This window comes from Atractosteus spatula, chromosome 13, assembly GCF_055471065.1.
Source record: "Atractosteus spatula isolate fAtrSpa1 chromosome 13, fAtrSpa1.hap1, whole genome shotgun sequence".
Taxonomy (NCBI): Eukaryota; Metazoa; Chordata; class Actinopteri; order Semionotiformes; family Lepisosteidae; genus Atractosteus; species Atractosteus spatula.
The window spans coordinates 25,105,790-25,125,747 of record NC_142718.1 but is presented as its reverse complement, the minus strand read 5'-3'; the positions used below and the strand labels follow the sequence as shown (position 1 = coordinate 25,125,747).

The 19,958-nt window shown below is 34.4% G+C and overlaps 2 protein-coding genes across 5 annotated transcripts in view; one reads left to right on the top strand and one right to left on the bottom strand.

Annotated features, from left to right (window-relative positions):
- nckap1 (NCK-associated protein 1) overlaps positions 1-13,536 on the bottom strand; it is a 46,113-nt gene extending 32,577 nt beyond the window's left edge. Inside the window, exons 1-3 of one of the 4 annotated variants that reach the window (XM_088930038.1) lie at positions 13,217-13,499; positions 5,773-5,790; positions 4,185-4,295 (exon numbers count right to left, since the gene is read on the bottom strand). In XM_088930038.1, the coding sequence (XP_088786164.1) occupies positions 4,185-4,295; positions 5,773-5,790; positions 13,217-13,324 (237 nt within the window). In that variant the 5' untranslated portion in view covers positions 13,325-13,499. Of the gene's footprint in view, positions 1-4,184; positions 4,296-5,772; positions 5,791-13,216 lie in introns of all 4 variants that reach the window. The other 3 variants (XM_088930039.1, XM_088930041.1, XM_088930040.1) reach the window with 3 other exon arrangements.
- Positions 13,537-15,426: 1,890 nt separating this feature from the next.
- dusp19a (dual specificity phosphatase 19a) lies at positions 15,427-19,345 on the top strand. The gene is made up of 4 exons (XM_088930686.1): positions 15,427-15,779; positions 16,396-16,442; positions 16,546-16,698; positions 18,325-19,345. Exons 1-4 carry the CDS (start codon positions 15,557-15,559, stop codon positions 18,541-18,543), a joined length of 642 nt encoding a protein of 213 aa, XP_088786812.1. The 5' UTR covers positions 15,427-15,556; the 3' UTR covers positions 18,544-19,345.
- The last annotated feature ends 613 nt before the right edge of the window (positions 19,346-19,958 follow it).

Below are 19,958 nucleotides of genomic sequence, written 5' to 3'. Positions count from 1 at the left end.
AGACCTCCATGCAGAGACGAGCAAAATGGTTTGGCCAGGTTTAAATGGTTTGATTTCGAATGTTTGCAAGTGGATTTCTGATCTCCAAACCTCTTCGCTTTCAAGTCATTAGATCAAGACATTTACTTAGTGTTGGAACACATTAAGCTAATGTCACTTAAATATAAACCATTTAAGCCAGGTTAAAGTATTTGTATTATGATAAGCTTTTGAGAAACATTTTGCCTTATTATACAAGTTGTAAATAAATAATTTTCAAAGGCTACCAATGGGTTTTAGTTTTTTTGTATTATAAATTTAGAAATGCTTAGAAATTACATATTTCCATCATCTACACTCTTTTACAACAGAATCTTGCTCACAGTGAAGCACTAAACAGCTGTAATAATTTACACACAAAAATAGAAAATACAATATAAAATGAACCCTGCATTAAGTTTGCATTAGAATCAATATTTTGTTTAGTCCCTTTAGCAACTACAGGACAAAGGTGCACTGGAAGAAAATCAGTGATTTTCTGGGTTTTTTTAAGAGATTAAGTGCAACAGTATATAATTTATTGAAGAGTTTTAAAAATGTTAGTAAATATCCTTAAGGAAACTAAGATGCAAACATTCATATGCATACTATAATTGTATGCAGATTAAGCAACTAGAGAGGCAACACCATTGTAAATGGCTCTAGGACAAGTTAACAATGTCATATGAAGTATGACCCTACATCACTAGTATGATTTTGAGATTTAACAAAACTAATTTTGGAACTAAAAATCCAAAGTAAGTTACAGTACCTATTCTTTAAAAGAAATACAAAGAATTGTAAATGTCGTATAACACTGAGATTATAATTTTGATATTGGCAAATACAAAAAATAAGGTTTCTAAGAAGTTGCACTGCACAAACATTTTACAGTATTTGGTGAAAATGTGTATAATCAAAAAAGGATTTAATTAAGTCCACATTGTCCATTTGGTTTATACTTCCACATTTTTTTCCACAGTGCAAGTTTGTACTTGAGCAAAGTTAGTAAATATTTCCAGTTAGGAATATCTATTAAATATGCCATCACACCAAAGGTACACAAAAAGCAATCAAAAAGGCAGCCAACCTTTTAACACTTTCAAATTTGATCTTGCATTCTATTTTTCAATGCTTAAGTTGTTCTCAGGTGTTTGATGACTTCCCAAAAAATCTAAAATTTAAATTTGCAGCATATGTTTTTTTACCAGAATGCAGGCTTTCATTAGACTCGTACTTTAAAATAAGATAACTTTAAAATGTGCCGAGAAAAAGGGAACGTTAATATTTCTTGTAATTTCAAGATACAATGGCTCTGAAATAACATTTCCCCAAGAACTTTAAATACAATTTAATATTTTCAGTGGAAAAAAGTGGCAAAGCTTTATTTAATTTTTCAAAGAAAAATAGCAGCTGAGGAATTCATCATGGCAGATAAAAACTAGTAATATGCTACCGTGACCATAAACCCTTCATCAACAAACTAAAGAAGATTTATATAAAATATATATTGACTCTCATCTCTTTGAAAAATTCAGGTTTGGATATCAAACATTTTTTTAACCTAACAGTGGAGTTCCATTTTACAATTCCTTGCATATGCTATTTTTCACTGAAATCCAGTTTCACTGTATTAGTGCTTGAAACAAAAGAAAGGATCAGTAGAATGAGTGAATGATCTGATGTTACCGTGCAACTAAAGACTGAGGAATCCAAGAATATTGTGTAAAACACACAAAAGCTTTATTCTGCCATTCTTCAAAGTGATCAAAGGATAATTTAAGATTTAAATATAGCATAAAGCCAAAACAGATGTCACAGTTTTATCATAATTTGGAAACTCTTCAGATTCCTTTATGCAGTCTTTTAAGGCAAGAGGTATGCAAGAAAATAAAATAAGTTATTTTTTAAGAATAAAAATTGAAGCTAAAAGAAACTGACTCCAAAAAGTCAAAACTTACCAAAAGAATAATCCAGAAAAAGCCAGTAAAGCATGCAAAATAAAATGTAGAACGAAAAACATAAAACAATACAATAAGATACACAGACAAAAGTTAAACATGATGCAGCAATCTTACATTCCAACAAGCAGTTAACATCATTAAACACAAACACAGCATGGTGTAAAAGTGCATGTTAAAAAGCATTTAAATAAAACACTCCAAAGACAAGGCAAGGCAAACTGAATTACTGGAGAAATCTGAAATACAACTTGACACAAATAGAAATAATTCACATTTGAAAACATAAGAATGTATTGGGGAACAGAACAAAAAAAATAGAACAATGAATGCCTGGTGTAATGATGTTCTTAAAGAAAAAAAATAAAATAAGAACTGGACCTAATCTATGGACTTTTCTCAACAGATCTTGGAATATTCTTGTATTGTCTAGTTATAACAGCACACTACACATTAGGTTCATGATTCATTAAAAAAATCCACATTTCATTTTATTTTTAAATGAAGGCAAGTTATAAAAGAGTGCCTTCTCTTTTCCCTACTGTTGTCACAATGCTACTGGTTAAAAAGAAACATATATATATATACTGAATAAAAAAACACATTTACACATATCAGAAACAAAATTTATCCCGCAAGAATATTTCAAATTATTATTCAAATTATAGTATTAAAAAAAAACCAGCTGTTTACAGCAATGTGCACTGGGAATTCTTGCCAACACAGGGCGTGTCCAGAGACAACACCCACATTCCTGACCTAGTATGATTTAGTCTCCACAGTAAATACAATTACTTCATCTACTGTGGGACATAGCCTACTTATCTTGCAATCTATACTTTTTTCATATCAACAGCACACTGGGAGAAGACTCTCAAACTCTGTGAATACACCCGATGTCTTTCAGCAAAGCAATGAATATATGCAGAACAAGTTATTTTAGTGTCTGTAAGTTACTGTAGACTTAGCTTCCTAGGAGAAATGTGAAAACATCTGCTGTCAAAATGCTGCATTGCAACAACAAAGCAGAATAGTAGAACCAAAAAGAATAGTTTCCATCTTTTTCAACAGCAAGCATTTTACTTCCAGGAAGTAAAAATATACAGTACAAAACACAGTATATCCTGTATATTGTTAACATTTATGTAAACACATACAATTTAGCCATTTTTGAACATTTTAGAAATATAGTGTGATTAATTTACTGAAAATGGTGCATACAGGGCATTGTTTAGGATATGACCTAAACAAAAGTGAACCACAATGAATAAAACTTCAAGGTAAATTCAATACCTAAAATGTTCACCAGTTTTTCATAAGCTACATTAACCACATATATAAAAGTTCAAGTGGGTAGCTGCGTCAGCATGCGTAGGCTGCAAAGGAACAAGTAATAGGTTTATTCCATGCTGAAAAAAAGAAGAAAGAGAACACAACGTTTCGGCTGTGGAGCCTTCTTCAGGTGTGATGTGCTCACACCTGAAGAAGGCTCCACAGCCGAAACGTTGTGTTCTCTTTCTTCTTTTTTTCAGCATGGAATAAACCTATTACTTGTTCCCTCACATATATAAAATGCTATTTACAAAGCAGAAAATCTGATTCCCCTGTATGCTTCTTACATACTGTTTATCTATTTCCTGTATTATCACTTGTACAATTAAATTGCTTATTTAATATTTTATATGCAATGTGTAAATGTTTCTGTTAAGAATAGTTTTCTGGTATCTAAATCAATCACAATGGAAACAACACCAAATACAAACTTTTCATACTGCTTCAAACCCGTATGTATAAAAAACAATTTTCCAGAAAAAGCATGTACATAAAAACAACTCCTCTTATTTAAAATGGCTGAGCATTTCTGCTCGGGATATATGACTGATTTTTATAATATGACTAGTATATATCTGAATATATGACTAGTTTATCTGGTCTATATTACTGTGTGTGACAGGGACTAGAGTAAATTATTCAGATTCCAGAGAAATATAGCTGTACATCAACAAAAACAGCTTTGGTAACTTCCCTCTGATTTGTCTAAGGCACATGCAGAAGGCTACGGTTTTAAAATCAATAATCTTAATAACATTTCCTAAATTTCCGTGTGATTTTGAAGCCTGTTCTATGAAAAACAAAGTGGTAACTAAAATATGTAACTAAAGTGTTGCTTTATAATAAGGTTCTTTTTCTGATGGAAGTACTTACATTGTTGTTGCGTGTTTCCACAGCTGGAAATTTTCTAACAATAAACTTGACAGCAGACTCAAGATTTTTGTCTATTAGATATGAAGGCTTTGCTTTGGGATCCCCACATGCCTAAAACGAAAAACAGGACAAAAACAGCTAAAATTGTCAGAGCTGTAACAACGTGGTAAATTAATACATAGCAGAAGGTAAAAGAGTATTTGGTTTTCAGTGGATAGGCGACAAGATGAAAACGGCAAAGTGCAGGGATTTGTCACAGCTGGAATATGCAATGGGAGAAAGGATACAAGGATGCTGTGCTACGGAAAGATACTGTATGGGAAGTTTCAAAGCAGTTAGTGCAACACAGCGGTGGGTGGAAAGACTCACTCCTACTGGAAGAAAAGGTGCGCATTTAGTTTTCTTTAGGATGCTATCACAAAGCTGTGAATAAATAAGCAAACGTGCAACTGAGGTAGGGCGGTATATGGTTCACATGAAACTGCACATGCATTTTGTGTTATTTTGTGAAATATCCAAAATTTCACTCTGTATACAGAAAAGCAAATAGAACCACTCAGTGTCCACATAAGATACCACTTCTACACCTACTGGACTGCATACTGAACACGGATACATTGGGGGAAAAAAACAGTTTATTCAAACCACACTTCTGCTTTCACAGTTTTGACCTATTATGAGGTTTAATTCTTAAAACATATTAATAAGAGATAAGAGTCTCTCTTTAGCTGAAGACCTATCTTTTTAAAAACGTCCAAATTATGTCAGCATAAGAAAGCAGTGAAGACTACGTTGCCCAGAAAAAGAAAACCATTTTGTCTACTTACAGTAAATACTGATTCCAGGTATTGCTAACATTTTTGCCCTGAAATAACTTCCAATCAGCAGAATAGTGCTGAACAATTTATAGCTGACAAACCACGAATGTTTTATTTACTGCACAATTGGTGCTATTTTTTTAAATTAACAAATCTGAACATAATCAAAAAGCTCCTGTTATATTGAGAGAAAGAACCTGTAAAATCCCGTTTGAAAAAAAAAATAATTTTTTGATTACCACTACAAAATCCCCTACCATACATCGCATTATTGTTCATGTGATTCCCACCAAGTAACCAAGTGATCACTTACCACAAGCTTGCTTTTAGTTAATAAGGAAGTTGTGACAGTAACATTTTCCCCATACACCATACAGCAGTAATTGTCACGTTTTTCTCATGTCAACAAAGTAAAGGATCTCTTTCATACTCATTACTTTTTAATTAAAAATACATTCCGTATCAAAATTATATAACTGAAGGTCAGTTGACATTGTGATAAAACCAATTTACCAAATTTTGCATCAAAAACTGCTAAACCTAGAGTTAGTTCTAGCAGTTAATGTCTTATCTATATATAGTTTTCATGAGTCAGACAGAAAATCAAAAACAATGTGCCTGGTTTAATTGGAGTGGCCTTGCCAGTAAATCTAGCTGGAAATTTGTGAGTTACATAAAGAGAAAAGTCATGGAACATGAGGCTGATCAGAAAGCAGAAGGAAGGGGAAAGGGGGATTGAGATTTAAGGGAAGGTGAAAAGCTTTGCAAACCTTCCAAACTTGTCCTTGCTGGGGAAGCATTGTAACAGAAAGAGAGAAAATTACACATAAACACAGGTTGCCAGTATCTAACATGCATATCTAATTCAAATGATTAGCTTTGGGAACGGACTCTTTTATAGGTTATTATTATGCTAGAGAAAACAAGGATTTATTCTTTAATAATGTTCAGTGCTTATAAAATTCAATTTAGGCATTTGATGTACTACATGTTCCCACAGCTAACATACACACCATGCTAGATCTAGCAGTCTTGGAACAGTGTGTACTTCTAAATTCAATCCACATTTCACAGAGGATCAGGAAGTGTGTGATTAGTAAAAGGAACACCACATGCAAGTAAAACAAAGGAGATTGATACAGTAGTTTCAATCAAGGCCAATGCATATTACAAAAACCTAAAAAAGGAAGAAAAAAAACAAAAATAAAGGAAAAATGTTTACGAAACATGTTCAGCTTAGATGAATCAGAAGCATCACATAGGACTAACACTTCATGCTCCCAACCAGTAGATAATTATTGAAGGTGCATAGCTCAGTGCCATCTATGTATAGATGCACTGTTTTGCAATTTGGTAACCACCCTTTTAATTGCAAATTGTGGTGTTTTTTTTTTTAATTGGATAAAATTCAGGATACATATGTGAGAATCCAAACCATTCCCCCAAACCCCTAAATTTCAGCTATGGCAGAATAATTGCCTTCTAAGTTAAATGTTGGAATCCCAGTTTATCTAAAGCAGTGATCTGTAAATAATGCTTGTAGCTGTGGGACTTTGAAGCAATGGTAAGATGTGATAAGTGTTTAAAATGTGTTGTCGTTAGAGTGTTTAATAATTACAATTTTGAACAGCCGTAGAACAAGTATTTCACGATATTCCTCAGCAATGTAGCAATGTGAAGCAATGTAGCCTACATTTTCTATATTCAGCTACAGTATTGTGTAAATATTTTTTTAAAGTTTTAAAAAGTTATTTTAAAAGATGTTGTGCATTCGGTTATAATATCTAGCTCTATTTTACTTTGGTGTGTACATATCCTATGGATCTGTTGCAGCCAATCATTTATGTAGACTTCCTTAATATCAAAACTATTAAAGGAAACACAGGAATTTACATCCTTAGGTTATGAACACACCAAAATAAATATAAAGCTAGATATCGTATCCCCAAATACAGACAATAATGAGCAAGTTTAATCTATAAAACATCTTTTTATTAGGTTTTATAAGCAAGATTTTTAAAAAATATTTCCAAATATTTTTACAGATGTGAAATAAAGTATTTTTTTCTAAAATCTACAATTGTATAATCCTTTTGCAGTATTGTTCCAACCTGCTGACTTAAACTTCTCTTTAAACATACAGTAATTTGATTACAGTTAGATAATACAATAATTTGTCTTATTTAAATACAAAGGAAAAAACCTTAATGCTCAGGCTCACAGATGCCCACACCAGTGATTTGTGTAGAAAATCCACTGTGTTAAAACAATGAAAAAAAATTATTTTGGTAAATGGCACAATGAGACTACAAAGTGTTTCTGGTTGAATGTTACGAAATTCAGTTCTGGATCAAAAGTTTAAAAAAAACACTCCCTTTGGTACATACTTATGCTACCGAAAAATCATAAAACAGAGAAAGCTTTTCTAGAGGCTATAATTTGCATGCTACAGTGTGCTGCATTACTTACAATCCCCAATGGCAAGAAAACATTTAATAATGCAGATCAAATATGGTCCTGTATAAAATATCATCCTGAGATCACATAAAATGATATTTAGTGCACATATGTAAACGTGACTCTAAAACTGCTTTATTTTATTATTTCTGCAGACATATGTAATTATCACTTCTCTATTAGATGGTCAACTGATATTGAGATGACAGCGCTTTCATGAAACATTAGGCCTTCTTTAAACAAGTGAAGATATTAAGGGCCTTATGAAGATATCCCCTTACTTTACATATGAGTATCATTTTTTAAAAGATTAAAGCAATACAACATGCGATGACTGACTGAAAATGAAACAAACCAACACTGTCAGCATTCTGCAAAAAGTCTATTATTTAATAAAAAGGCAAACAGTGCACAGCTCCTAAAATCAAGAATTTTGCCAAGTGGACTAATACTTTATAAACAAATCTGATATTTAAATTCATATACCCCAAATCTGACCAAATTCTGTCTGACCTTTCTGCAACATAAATAAAGTCAATCATAGCATCAATGCTTTTTGTTGAAACCTGGGTACCAACGTAGAACCCAAGAGTGTGCTACTTCAGCAGCTTAGGTGAAGAGAAACCTACAAGTGACAGAGATGTTTTGTGTGGTCCCTTTTAACAGTCATCAAATCTATACACCACCTAGAACTTCCTCTTGAATAACTACTAGATCTCAAGACTAGTGAAAAATTAAACTAAAACAACATATTTAAGAGTTAAACCTCTCTTCCTATTAGTCCTGAGTAGGAAATTCCCAAAAAAGCATGACAGCATGGTAAAAATGTGTATTTGTGAGTTTAACAGGTTTGCATGCATGAATGGTACACTGATGATTCTATATTATAAAAAGTACACCTATACTTTTGACCACTGATTTCCCTGCTAATCACATCACAAAAATATCCATGACTTACTTTGTCATTTAGAATGTCTAAATCTTTTTGATTTTCCTTTCTAACTTGTACAGCTTTTGTCAGTTTTCCTATTTTAGAATCATCTGCAGACTTTTCACCAGTTCACCAATTACCCTACACTAGGATGTAGTTTTCTTAATATAAATAAGGAAAAACAGTGGTCTTACTATGGGCTCTGTAGTACTCTACCAATAATATTACCCCGATTTGAACATTCACATCTTGTCATCTTGTCTGCAGTCTTTGTACGTTATCCAAACACACCTATTGCCTGAAATGCCCAATGTTTTTTCTTGTTCAAAGAACTCTATCAAGTTAAGCAAGACTTAACTTTTCTAAATACATGCTGACTATCCCCCAAGGGTCTCTTTGCACAGCATACATAGATTATATATTTATATTAATATTAAATATATTTAATAGTTAACTTTTTGTCTTCAGTCTTACCAACTCATTGATTTTGTCCTCAGGAAAGACCTGAGTTTTTCTTTCTTAGTCTGCTTTTCTGATATATATCGCTTGTTCTTTGGAATCTACCTGTACAGGTTCAAATTAAATTTCAAAGGATATACTGAACCACTGATTAGCTCCCTCAACTCTGACAGTCTTGAAGCAGTTCTATGAAGAGGATGGGCCAAAATTCCTAAATGGCGATGCGAGAGGCTGATAAAAGTGTTACAGGAAATGTCTAGTGCCATTAGCTACTGAATCTAAGGACTCACACAAGGATATTTAGTGTTGGATCACCTTAGACATGAGACAGGCCTAGGGGGTTCACAAACCTTTCCTTGGCACCTGATTTGAGGATCTGGAGGCTATCCCGACAAGAAACGGGCGCTGAAATGAGGGCTGACTACACCCTTGATGGGAAACCAGTCAATCACAGGGCAAACAGACACAGACATGCAACACACTCACACCTCCCATAGAGCAATTAACCTACCAGCCTATCTTTGGACTGTAGGAGGAAAGCACCCCGAGGGAACTCACATGAATACAGGGGGAACATACAAACTCCACTCAGACAGCATCTCAAGTTTGGAACTGAACCCAGGATCCCAGCTCTGTGAGCAGCAATTCTAAAATATGCGCTACCTTGCCACCCATGATGAAAATTATGTCACAGAAAAAAAAATCTAACTGCACCTTTTCTAATAGTTAAAGCAAGCTTGAGGTAGAACTTTTTCAGTATATTTTGGTTTTGTTCTGTCAGGTGTCTGACTGCCTGCCAGCTGCGGGGCACCAGAACAACTAATCAGAAATGATGTGCTGAGACTTCAAAAATTTATCTAGAACAAAATATGAAAACAAATTGGATCTGAATCTGCAGTCATGACCTGTTGAAATCTTAAAGACGTCACGTCATGCAGAAAAAGGACAACATGAAAATATGGAAATGAAACAGATATGCAAATGATAGTTTAATGTGTAAAAGGAAGGAAATCATTGTTTCAATTACTGAAATTACTCTTCAATCCCCTGTAGTGCACAGAATACTAGTAGCCTAATGCTGGAAAAGTAACTTCTTACTACTGTAATCATTCTTTATGTCCTGAAAGAGAGAACTGCTGAAACAATGTGGAACAACACACAGTTGAACAAAACTTCATCCATAAAGTACAAATATGAAATTATGAAATTATCTAATTACACAATGTGCAAATCACTCTTTTATCATGATTAAAATAAAACAAAAATCACATACCGTATAGGTCAACACATGGCAGTGATAGGCTAACTCAATGAGGTATTAAGGCTCTTAAGGCTTCTAGAGACTCTGCACTGACAGCCTGCTCAGCTCACCCTCTCTCAGCATGAAAATAACCCACAGCACTTCCACACTTAGGCAAAAAGATCAACTGGCTCTAGTCCTTTTCCAGACTGAGTTGTTAGATACTAGACCTCTATGGGGCAAAACTAATTTTAAAAAAGCAGGCACTCAGCATAATCTTTTTTTTAATAAAAATGATATTTTTATATAATGTATAATTTATACAGAATACAGATTTTTTGAAAAAATCAATTAATATTGTTACAGCTTTAGGTGACTGAGAAGTGTCTCTTAGATTTTAGATAATGTTTGTGACACTTGGAGTAAACACTTCTTCGTAACCCCCCATTTGTAACAATATGCTCAACCTATTTTTATTAACCTACCTGAACATCAACAAACATCAAAGTTCCAGCTTGTCAGAAACTTAAGTCACTTTCAGGCTCATAGTAATGTTTTATAAGAACTTAACGTATTTGTACATGAGCAAGGTATTAAACAAAATACTGTTTTTGGTGTTTGTCCTTACATATTTGAAAAATTGTATTTTTTTATTTTCCTAATTTTTAATCAAGACTTTATTCAATATGCATAAACATAACTGGAAATTTTAAAAAATTTGTAAAACTCTCACAGACAATATCAAGAAATTCAAAACTGACAATCTGAAAAATAAGCATAACATGGATTGCCTAATGTGTTCTATTAGCTTGGATCCATTTGTCTGGAAAATGTGCTACAATTATGTGATTTCTGCATGAAGCTTGCATACAGTGTCTGTGATGCTTGTGGATTATCCAAATCTGCAGCTGTCTACTAGTTGACACAGTATGGTGCCCAAAATGGCAGAATATGTCAACCAATAACATATTACTAAGGTAAATAAAACAAGGAAATGTGCTGTTACTTTTGGCATGGCATAAGCTTCAGACATTCAGTTTACTTATCAATCAAACAGCAAGACCAAAGACGATTTGTTTACCTTTATGCATATAGGTAGCCTACGTACACAAAAGCCTTTAACTCACAAAACATCTCACTTTGCTTTACGTAGTCTTTTGACCATTTGCATCTCAGTAAGAGTAAGATACGGAATACTATACTAAATGTGATTATTAAAAAAAAATCAACCTCATACCTAAAACAATGTTGTAAAAGATGAATGGTAAATATCTGGAACTATGCTTTATTTTGTTACACTGAACATTTAATATGTGCCCACTTTTTCAACAAACAGTACATAATATTAAGAAAAACAACTTCTGACCAAACAATAAAAAAAAGAGCACACTGATTATTCATATAGACTACAAGTGCCAAAAATAATGAAAACATTAACAATGAAAACACACAAAATATCTCTGTACATGTAGGCTATCTTTAGATAGGGTATTTGACAGGTTGTTTCAATCACACCCTTTTAAAATACATTTTGGTCTACTTCACATGACCACAAATAAATGCACACAACAGAACCTGCTAGGATATGTACTCTTTTCTGTAAATTGCAGCTAACGGGGACACTTTTCCCCCTAGAGGTTCTGTAGAGGAACATAAGCTTTTACCTCATTCATGTATTTTATGCTTTTATTCTGACGATTTAAAACAGACATGTCAAAACTAAAATTCCTGCCTTTGTTCTGCAAAGAAGTTAGAAATTAGGTTTTGACACTAAAACTGCACAAATTAGGGAAAAACACTCCCTAAGAAACAAAAACAAGTAGGACACTACAATACAATACAGGTGTATTCCTGAACTTTCTGCAAGTTTCCAGACATAAAAAACCCAACACCCTGCATATGTGCTGATTCACTCACATTAAGCGAGTTAGAAGTATTACCTGATGCAATGTAAGGTTTTCTTCCTCTTCTATCAAATGTAAATTATCTTCCTTTAAGCCCTACCCCATTTATATGATTATAATGTTTTTTTGGTTTTGTTTTTCAATGGTAAAAGTATTGAGTAATTCTCATGTTAAACATAGAAACGGCCCACAAAGCTCTATAAATATTTCCAATATTTCCAATATTTCCTGTATTTCATGCATTTTTTTCCAATGGGATTTAATTCAGAAATGCTATAAGGCGTTAAATCAATTATTATTTTATAATTCATCAGCTTTCCAAAATAGACTGCACAAAATATTGAGGTGCATTGTTAAGAATCTATGGGTAAACTACAGCTTTAAAAAATATACGGTCACTGTTCATTTTATTCATTGATTCCTCTTGCACTAATATATAACTCGAGTGATTAAAAAAATCTGTCACCTACTGCAAACCATGAAATTGAACAAAAACAGGACGCAGTCTAACGCGTTCCTCCGCTGTCAGCTCTCCACCAATAATGCTTAGAGCATTAAAATCACCAATGAAGCGGAATGTCAATTTGTATACAAATAAACTGACAAACAAGTTAAAATGTTACCGTCCATTTTTTTTATGGAGCCCACATTAATGCTACATTGCCGTGATGAGCTTACCAATCAAAACTATCACACAAACACGCAGCGAGAAACAATTAATGTCGTGATTTCTCACGCTGCGGTCGTAGTGCAAACAAGTTGTCTCACTCTCGCTGCCCATCGCTCAAAAGCTTCACAACAACTGGAAACGCCAACCATTCTTCTACATGCTGACGTGCTACACAGCTCGCTATGTATTACAAAACAGCGAAGGGGCTTTTAAGCTCGGGTTTTAAACACCAGACCGCGGAGAATGAAAACACTCTGCCAGCAGGTGAAAAAAAAAAACAAAGATCTGCCAGATTTAATTCACAGACTGGCCGCCAATAACAAGAATTGAAGTAATTTCCTCTTTTCAGTACACTGCTTGTGTTACATGCCATTCCAGGCCTTGGGTGCATTCTTCCTGTCCATATCCCCATTCCCAGGCTCTGCAGAGTCATGTTGCAATGCCAGCTATGGCTTCCAAACGTCTAGGAAACAATGATGCTCACAGAACACTTTACCGTAAGGACTGCGACCCCCCGAAAACAAGCACCCTGTACGTTATAACACTACCTTACCTTTTTGATGTTATAAATGCGGGTGAGCATCCCGATTCCCCTGTCGTTTAGGATGGTCAGTTTCTCCGCCAGCTTCTGCTGGCTTGGCTGCAGCACACCCCTCGACATGCTGCTTGCTTAGTGTTTCACAAAACGGAGCACGCCGTAAAACCTTCGCTGTGTAGTGTGTGATTCGGACCTATTATGACCCCGAGCGTCTTAGTGTTATTTTCTTCCCATATTATGGATAAACAGCTTCGCAAAACTCCCCCCACTCTGCCCTGCGCTGTCTCCCTGTTTTCTCTAGGTGTTGCCCTGACTCTCAGAACGAGGCCGTTTCCTGCAACACCGACGCATGTCACGTGACTCCCGTTGCACTGATTTCCGCCTCTGTGGTCCAAATTGACAGCCTGTTACTAGCCTGTTTTCATACCGCAGACAATGATTCGAATTTTAAAATGACCCACTACTTCTTAATTTCAGTAGGGATTATTTATAAATATACACAAGGCGCTGACTGTGGTGCTTGTGCCCGTTACATTGGCTTGTTCTCTGAGATGTTCCGTTTTCCACCAACACAATACGCGTTCATCCTGAGCAATGCAGCTACTGAAACTCTGAGGCACTTTATTTTCCCAAATGGCAGTAGAAGACTGCTTTACAGACTTACCATTATCATATTTTTATTGAATTCTTTATCATGTTTCTGTAAATAAGAGGGCCTTGCAAAAAAAATAACTCCCCCTCCAATGACGTCCAATATTATTGAATTACAAGTTATGCATACGGCTTTTTAAGCATTTTCTAACCACTTTATCCAATACAGGGTTTATACAGTTATGGGTGAGCTGGAATCTATACCAGCAGGCAATGGGTACAGGGCAGGACACATCTAAGATAGGATGCTAGTCCATTGCAGGGCACACACAGACACAGACACGCACAGACCCACACCAGGAAACCATGCAAACACATAAACAGAACATACAAACTCCACACAGATAGCAACCCAGGTCCAGAATTGAACCCAGGGGCCAGGGATTTAAATATCGTATATAAATAAACTTAATTGTGAATATATAAATATTATAAATACCAAAAACTGCAAACAAGTATCTAAAATTGAAGTAAGTTACTTTAAGTACATACCCCCCCCCCCCCTGCTATGGCAAACCTAATTTATTTAGGTGCACAAAGTAATTAATTTAATGCAAATACTCAAGCGTCATAAACACGAAGTTTTCCAAAAAACACAGGGATTATTTGACCCTATTTAAATAATTATTGCATTTTTCATTATGCTGGTATCTCATCTGGTGGGCACCCTTTTCAGACATTACAAGAGATAACACTTTATGTACTCGCCATGATCTCCAATCAGGTGATAATGTACATTATCAAATTCATATCAAAATAATGTACATTACTCCCTGCTTTACTTTCTCACATCTATATCATTAGAAGAGGGTGAATACTTTTACAATGCCTCATATGTCTCACAAAAACAATATGCAGTTGTATATTACAACAGTAGTATATCACAAAAACAGTGAAATAGATCTCGTTTAAACATAAAATATGGTATATTTCATCCAATATACATGAGTATATTTGAAGTTTATAATATTTAATGATTAACAATAGAAGAATTATCAGCCTTTATAAAATCTATGTGGGATATCCTTTATTTCAAGTTGTTTTATCTGTGCCATCTCCACTAAAAATAACAAATATTGATATATTTATACAAAAAGTCACTATTTTCATCACGTCCTTGATTGTGATACATATTTTTTCATTTTATATTCACCACTAAATTAATAAGTTTTAGCCATTCTGTCTAGGTATATTTACATTACCCTTGAATTATTTGTGTGCTAATATAATGTTTAATATGTTAAAATATGACGAAAGATAACGTGATTCTAATAGAGGGGTCGTTTAATGTGTTTTGTGTTTTCTAAAAAAAATAACACGTTTCTCTTCTAAGAGGAAGCTCGGAATTATCCAGCCATCCATTTTCAGTAAACGTGACGCCTAGGAAATCAGTTCTTGGGAATGAACACTAGCCTGTTTCTTCTGTGAATGAAGATGCAGAACGCAGCAATTGCCGATATTTTAACAGGCGTGTACGCTGCCATAGACTTCCGCACCTACAGATGGCGATGTTTTAAAGTACTATATGCTCCCAAAAAGATATCTAGGTTACAGATGGTTTCTTCTCGGTTTTCAGGCAGTTGATAGCAAGTGATGAGATCTTCGGTGAAGTACAAGAGCGTATTGGAATCCCATTGCGGCAAGTGGACAGCTGAGTTACTGTAGGCTTTTTCTGCTTTGAACTGTTCCTGTAACACACATGTAATGCATTCGCTTGCTCAAGAAATAAGGGCTTTTTCAAAGTCGGCATTGAAAAAGCAATGTACCAGGGTAACGACTTTAACTGGGAAAAGAATAATAGAAACGTGGAAAGACTCCACTGTGCAGGTGGTTGAAGAAACCGTACAACCCGAAGGTGCCTGTGGATATGTTCAGGATCTCAGTTTGGATCTCCAAGTCGGTATCGTCAAACCTTGGCTACTGCTTGGTGAGACAAATAGTTTTGCATTGTCAAATGTCATTCACACAGATTTAAGAAAAAAATTGCACTTAGCAGTAAAGCTGTCAGAATTTATTTTTGAACCACGTGTTAAGTTTTCAATTCCATTTAGCTTAAGCTTTCTGAAGTTTTACTATGGATGAGGCAAATGCCTTATTATTTTAAGAAGTTAGAGCAGCTGTTGACTTCAGGGATAGCAATCAAGGCACTGCATGTAAGAAACGCTTCTGGAAGCACAAATGAATTACTGTATATTAAGATACATTGATGTTTAATTTCAGTGTTGTGTTTTTTGTTATGAACTTTGGTATATGCTTCAAGTATTAGTTTTAAATGAGTCCTTTATCAATAAATTGTTTAAAAATGTTTTTTATGGTACTTCCTACACTTGTTTTTAATACAGTGCCCTTTATCAGAGGAGCTTGTGAATTGCATTTGAGATGCAACATTTAAAACATGCTCTGTAAAATGCTTGGTTCCTGTAATAAGCCAACCATCTTCCCTTCTAGTGTTAAAACACTAGAATAATAACTGCAGTATCAGTGTGAAAATGACACCTATTATTAATTAAAACATTGATGTCAGTGTTCTTTTATTGTTCTAGCCTCACAAGATGTTGCCCAGGACTTTGATACATTAAAGAAATTTAAGGTATTATTTATTTTCAGTGTCTACTGTAAGATATTTAAATTTCTTTACACATTGGCCTTCAATGAGTTTATTTTAAGTAACATTTATTGTTTATCTTTTTCAGGTTACACACATATTGAATGTTGCATATGGTGTTGAAAACACTTTTCGAGATCAGTTTGTTTATAAGCAGCTTTCCATACTGGATCTTCCAGAGACTGTCATTACCTCATATTTCCAGGAATGTTCAGAGTTTATAGAGCAGGTCAAGGCACAGGTAGGCCTTATACTTTTGTTGCATTAGAATAGTATGTCACTTTACGAAACAAAAGGGTGTCCCCTTTGATAGATCTCTAGATTGTAATTTCCTTTCACAAACTGAAGTTATATTTCATTTATTTTAATTTAAGAAAGTATGAAACAATTGGTTCATCTAATCATACTGCCTCAGATTAGTTAAAAAGCAAGTAAGGAGTATATCATGTATTTTAAAAATTCTAGGAGACCTGTCAACGTGTTTCCATACATCCATCCATTTTCTAATTGCCTCAGGGTTGCAGGGGAGCCAGATCCTATCCCAGCAAGCAACAGGTACAAGGCAGACTGACACAGACACGCACACACTCACACCTACTGTAGGGCCCATTGTCCCAGACACCAATTGACCTATCAGTATGTTTTTGGACTGTGGGAGGAAACCGGAGCCCCCAGAGAAAACCCATGTGAATGCGGGAAGAACACCCCATGTAGATACAGCAGCACGCCAGGTCCGGAATTGAACCAGGGCCCCGGGGCAGTGAAGTAGCAGTGTTAACCACTGTGCCACCATGCCACTTGTTAATGTATTTAATGAAGAAATCTGATAATCTCATTAAATATATCTTTGCAGTAATTTCCTGAGTGGTCAGTTTTAGGAGACAGCCTATTTGATACCCTGCAGTCTGCTGGTGCAGAACATTCCTTGCACCTGGTATCAACACAGCAGTGCTAGTTTTCATGATCCATTATTCAGTAGGTAGATAACGATCATATCTCTACAGGCCATTGTATCTCATGCAGCCTTGTTGCCAAACCACTGTCATGGTTATCAGCAGCCTTACTCTATTGCATTTAAGGAACTCGCGCAGGTACAGTATATAATTACATCATGTATTAGAAATAAGTTTCCACTTTACACTTAAAATTGATCTGTCACCATTTTCGTTTGCAATCCAATTAATTCTGACATCGTATTTTATTGATTATAATTACATGGAATACTAGTGTGTCATCTTATTGTTCTCTTGCAAATGTAGAGGTTTTCTAAAGGATAATTTCATTTCAAGTCCTTTTAGGTATAATAAAATATAATCTATTTCAATGAAATTGTGTTTTCAGCTAACGTATGTGTTGAAAACACCTTTTTCACTTACTGTATAGTAAGTGTCAGTCTATGAGGAAACAAATGCAACTTCGTTAAAGAGGTTAAAGAAAATTAAGAGAAGATAACGAGTGATTATTTCCTTTGCATTTGCCAAGTCTAACAAACAAGGACAGGGAGAGAAACTTCATTTTAATTTAATAATATGGCTATATATCATTTTTTGCTGTAAATGGGAAATACAATATGCTTGCTGGCATAGGCATAGGTTCTCCTGTGATCCTGAATTGGAAAAAGGGGTTAAAAATGGATGGATGCATGTTTTTGACCAACACATCTACTAAATGTACTCATACTGTATATTAGTAGTATGCAGTGTGAAGGTATTTTCACCATTTGGTTAAGTATATGGTTCTGGATCTTACTTCTTGACACTGGTTGTGCATTGTTTCTAATTCTTCTTAAATGATTTTTTCACAAAGTTAAAAAAGCAAGAAAATGTTATGTACTATATGAAGATTTTGTTTTCCCTTCTCTCTTTAGAACGGAGTGGTGCTTGTTCACTGCAATGCTGGGGTGTCCCGCTCTGCATCAATAGTCATTGGATACCTGATGTCAACAGAAGGTCTGCGTTTTGATGATGCATTTGCATTGGTGAAAAATGCGAGACCAACTATATGTCCAAATCTAGGCTTTATGGAACAGTTAAGAAACTATAAACCCTGCAGTGAAATTCAGTTTAATGGCATTACAAATACTTAAAATGTTCCCCATTTACTAAAACCCACAATATCTGTAGCAATGGGCATACCACATTACTGTATGAGAATAAACTTGAGACCAAACTTTTTCAAAGTGCTTGAGGATTCTTCTGTAATTTACAGTCTCTTCAGGCTTTTAGAGTGCTACAAAGCAACTTCATGTTTACTCAAATATGTTTTTAAGACATGATAAATGTTAGTGAATTATAAACAGAATACAGTTAACAAGTCCAGGTTTCTGTATTTGTTTTTTTTTTTATCAAGGCATCTGTTTTATGCAAGACTGATATTTCTTAGAGCTGTAGTGTTTCAGATTAAATGTAGTAAACTGGCTTAAAGGTTTACACCAAAGTTAGTATACCTTTTTTCTTTTTGGTTTGCCACTGATGGTTTGATACGTTTTTAAGCAGTTACATATACCAAATTTATAAAGTTACATTTTTCCATAGAAATTGTAATTATTTAATGACAACAACATGTTTTTAATTTTATATGGCATTTTGAAAAGTTTTATCTATTTCTATATATACAGTCGTATCTATATTAATCAGTTTAAAAAAAGTTTAATTTATGTGTCATTTTCTTCACAAAAAATGGATGTACCATCTTTTTCTTTTGAATGTTGCTGAATCTCTATTTTTATCCGTTATTTATATTATGCATATTAAGTCTGTGTCATTCATTTCTTTTAAGTTTTGTTAATGCATGGATTTGTGGTTGATGACATTGTTTGAAAAAGTATTTAATAAAATATATTAATATATGAGCGATTGGGATTATTCCAATCCTGAAAACATGAGTACAGAACTTTTATGCTGTAGCTCTTTAAAATATTTTATTTGGAGCAATTAATTTTCTTTTTTGTTAACCATAGTCATAACTGTGTATCTTGTAGGCTTTTAATGCTCTCAGTAAGAAATGCAATCTGCCAGTCTTAACAAATGACAGGAATTCTTTGGTCCTATTTGCTGATTTGGTTGCTGTTATCTGATCTGTTCTCAGAATACCATTCAGCTGTTTCTTAAATGTTTTTAGAGGATCCGTTTCAACACGATTAGGTACTTTGTTCCACACATTGACTGGACTTTGTTTAAGTAAGTGTTGTCTGCTAATTTTAAATGTGTCCTCTTAATTTCCTCTTGTGCCTCTGGGTTCTTGTGTTATTTTTATACTTGTTGTATTGCTTTGGCTTGACTTTATCAGTGCCTTTGAGGATTTTGAATACTTCAATCAACAGCCCCTCCACAAGTCCCTTCTGTTTAATATTAAAGCTCTTCAGTTCTATTACAGTAACTTATTCTTGCATGACATTGTTTTGAACTGGGGGTTCTTTGAAATTCTTTTTTTTTTGTATTGCTTTTGTCACTAAAATGCCCTGACTTAGTTGTGCAACTAACAAAATCATCTTTTTAAACA

Coding starts and splice junctions, on each gene's coding strand:
- dusp19a (XM_088930686.1), top strand. CDS start 15,557: ATGCATTCGCTTGCTCAAGAAATAAGGGCTTTTTCAAAGTCGGCATTG. Junction 16,443..16,545: donor ATACATTAAAGAAATTTAAG/GTATTATTTATT, acceptor TATCTTTTTCAG/GTTACACACATATTGAATGT. Junction 16,699..18,324: donor TAGAGCAGGTCAAGGCACAG/GTAGGCCTTATA, acceptor TTCTCTCTTTAG/AACGGAGTGGTGCTTGTTCA.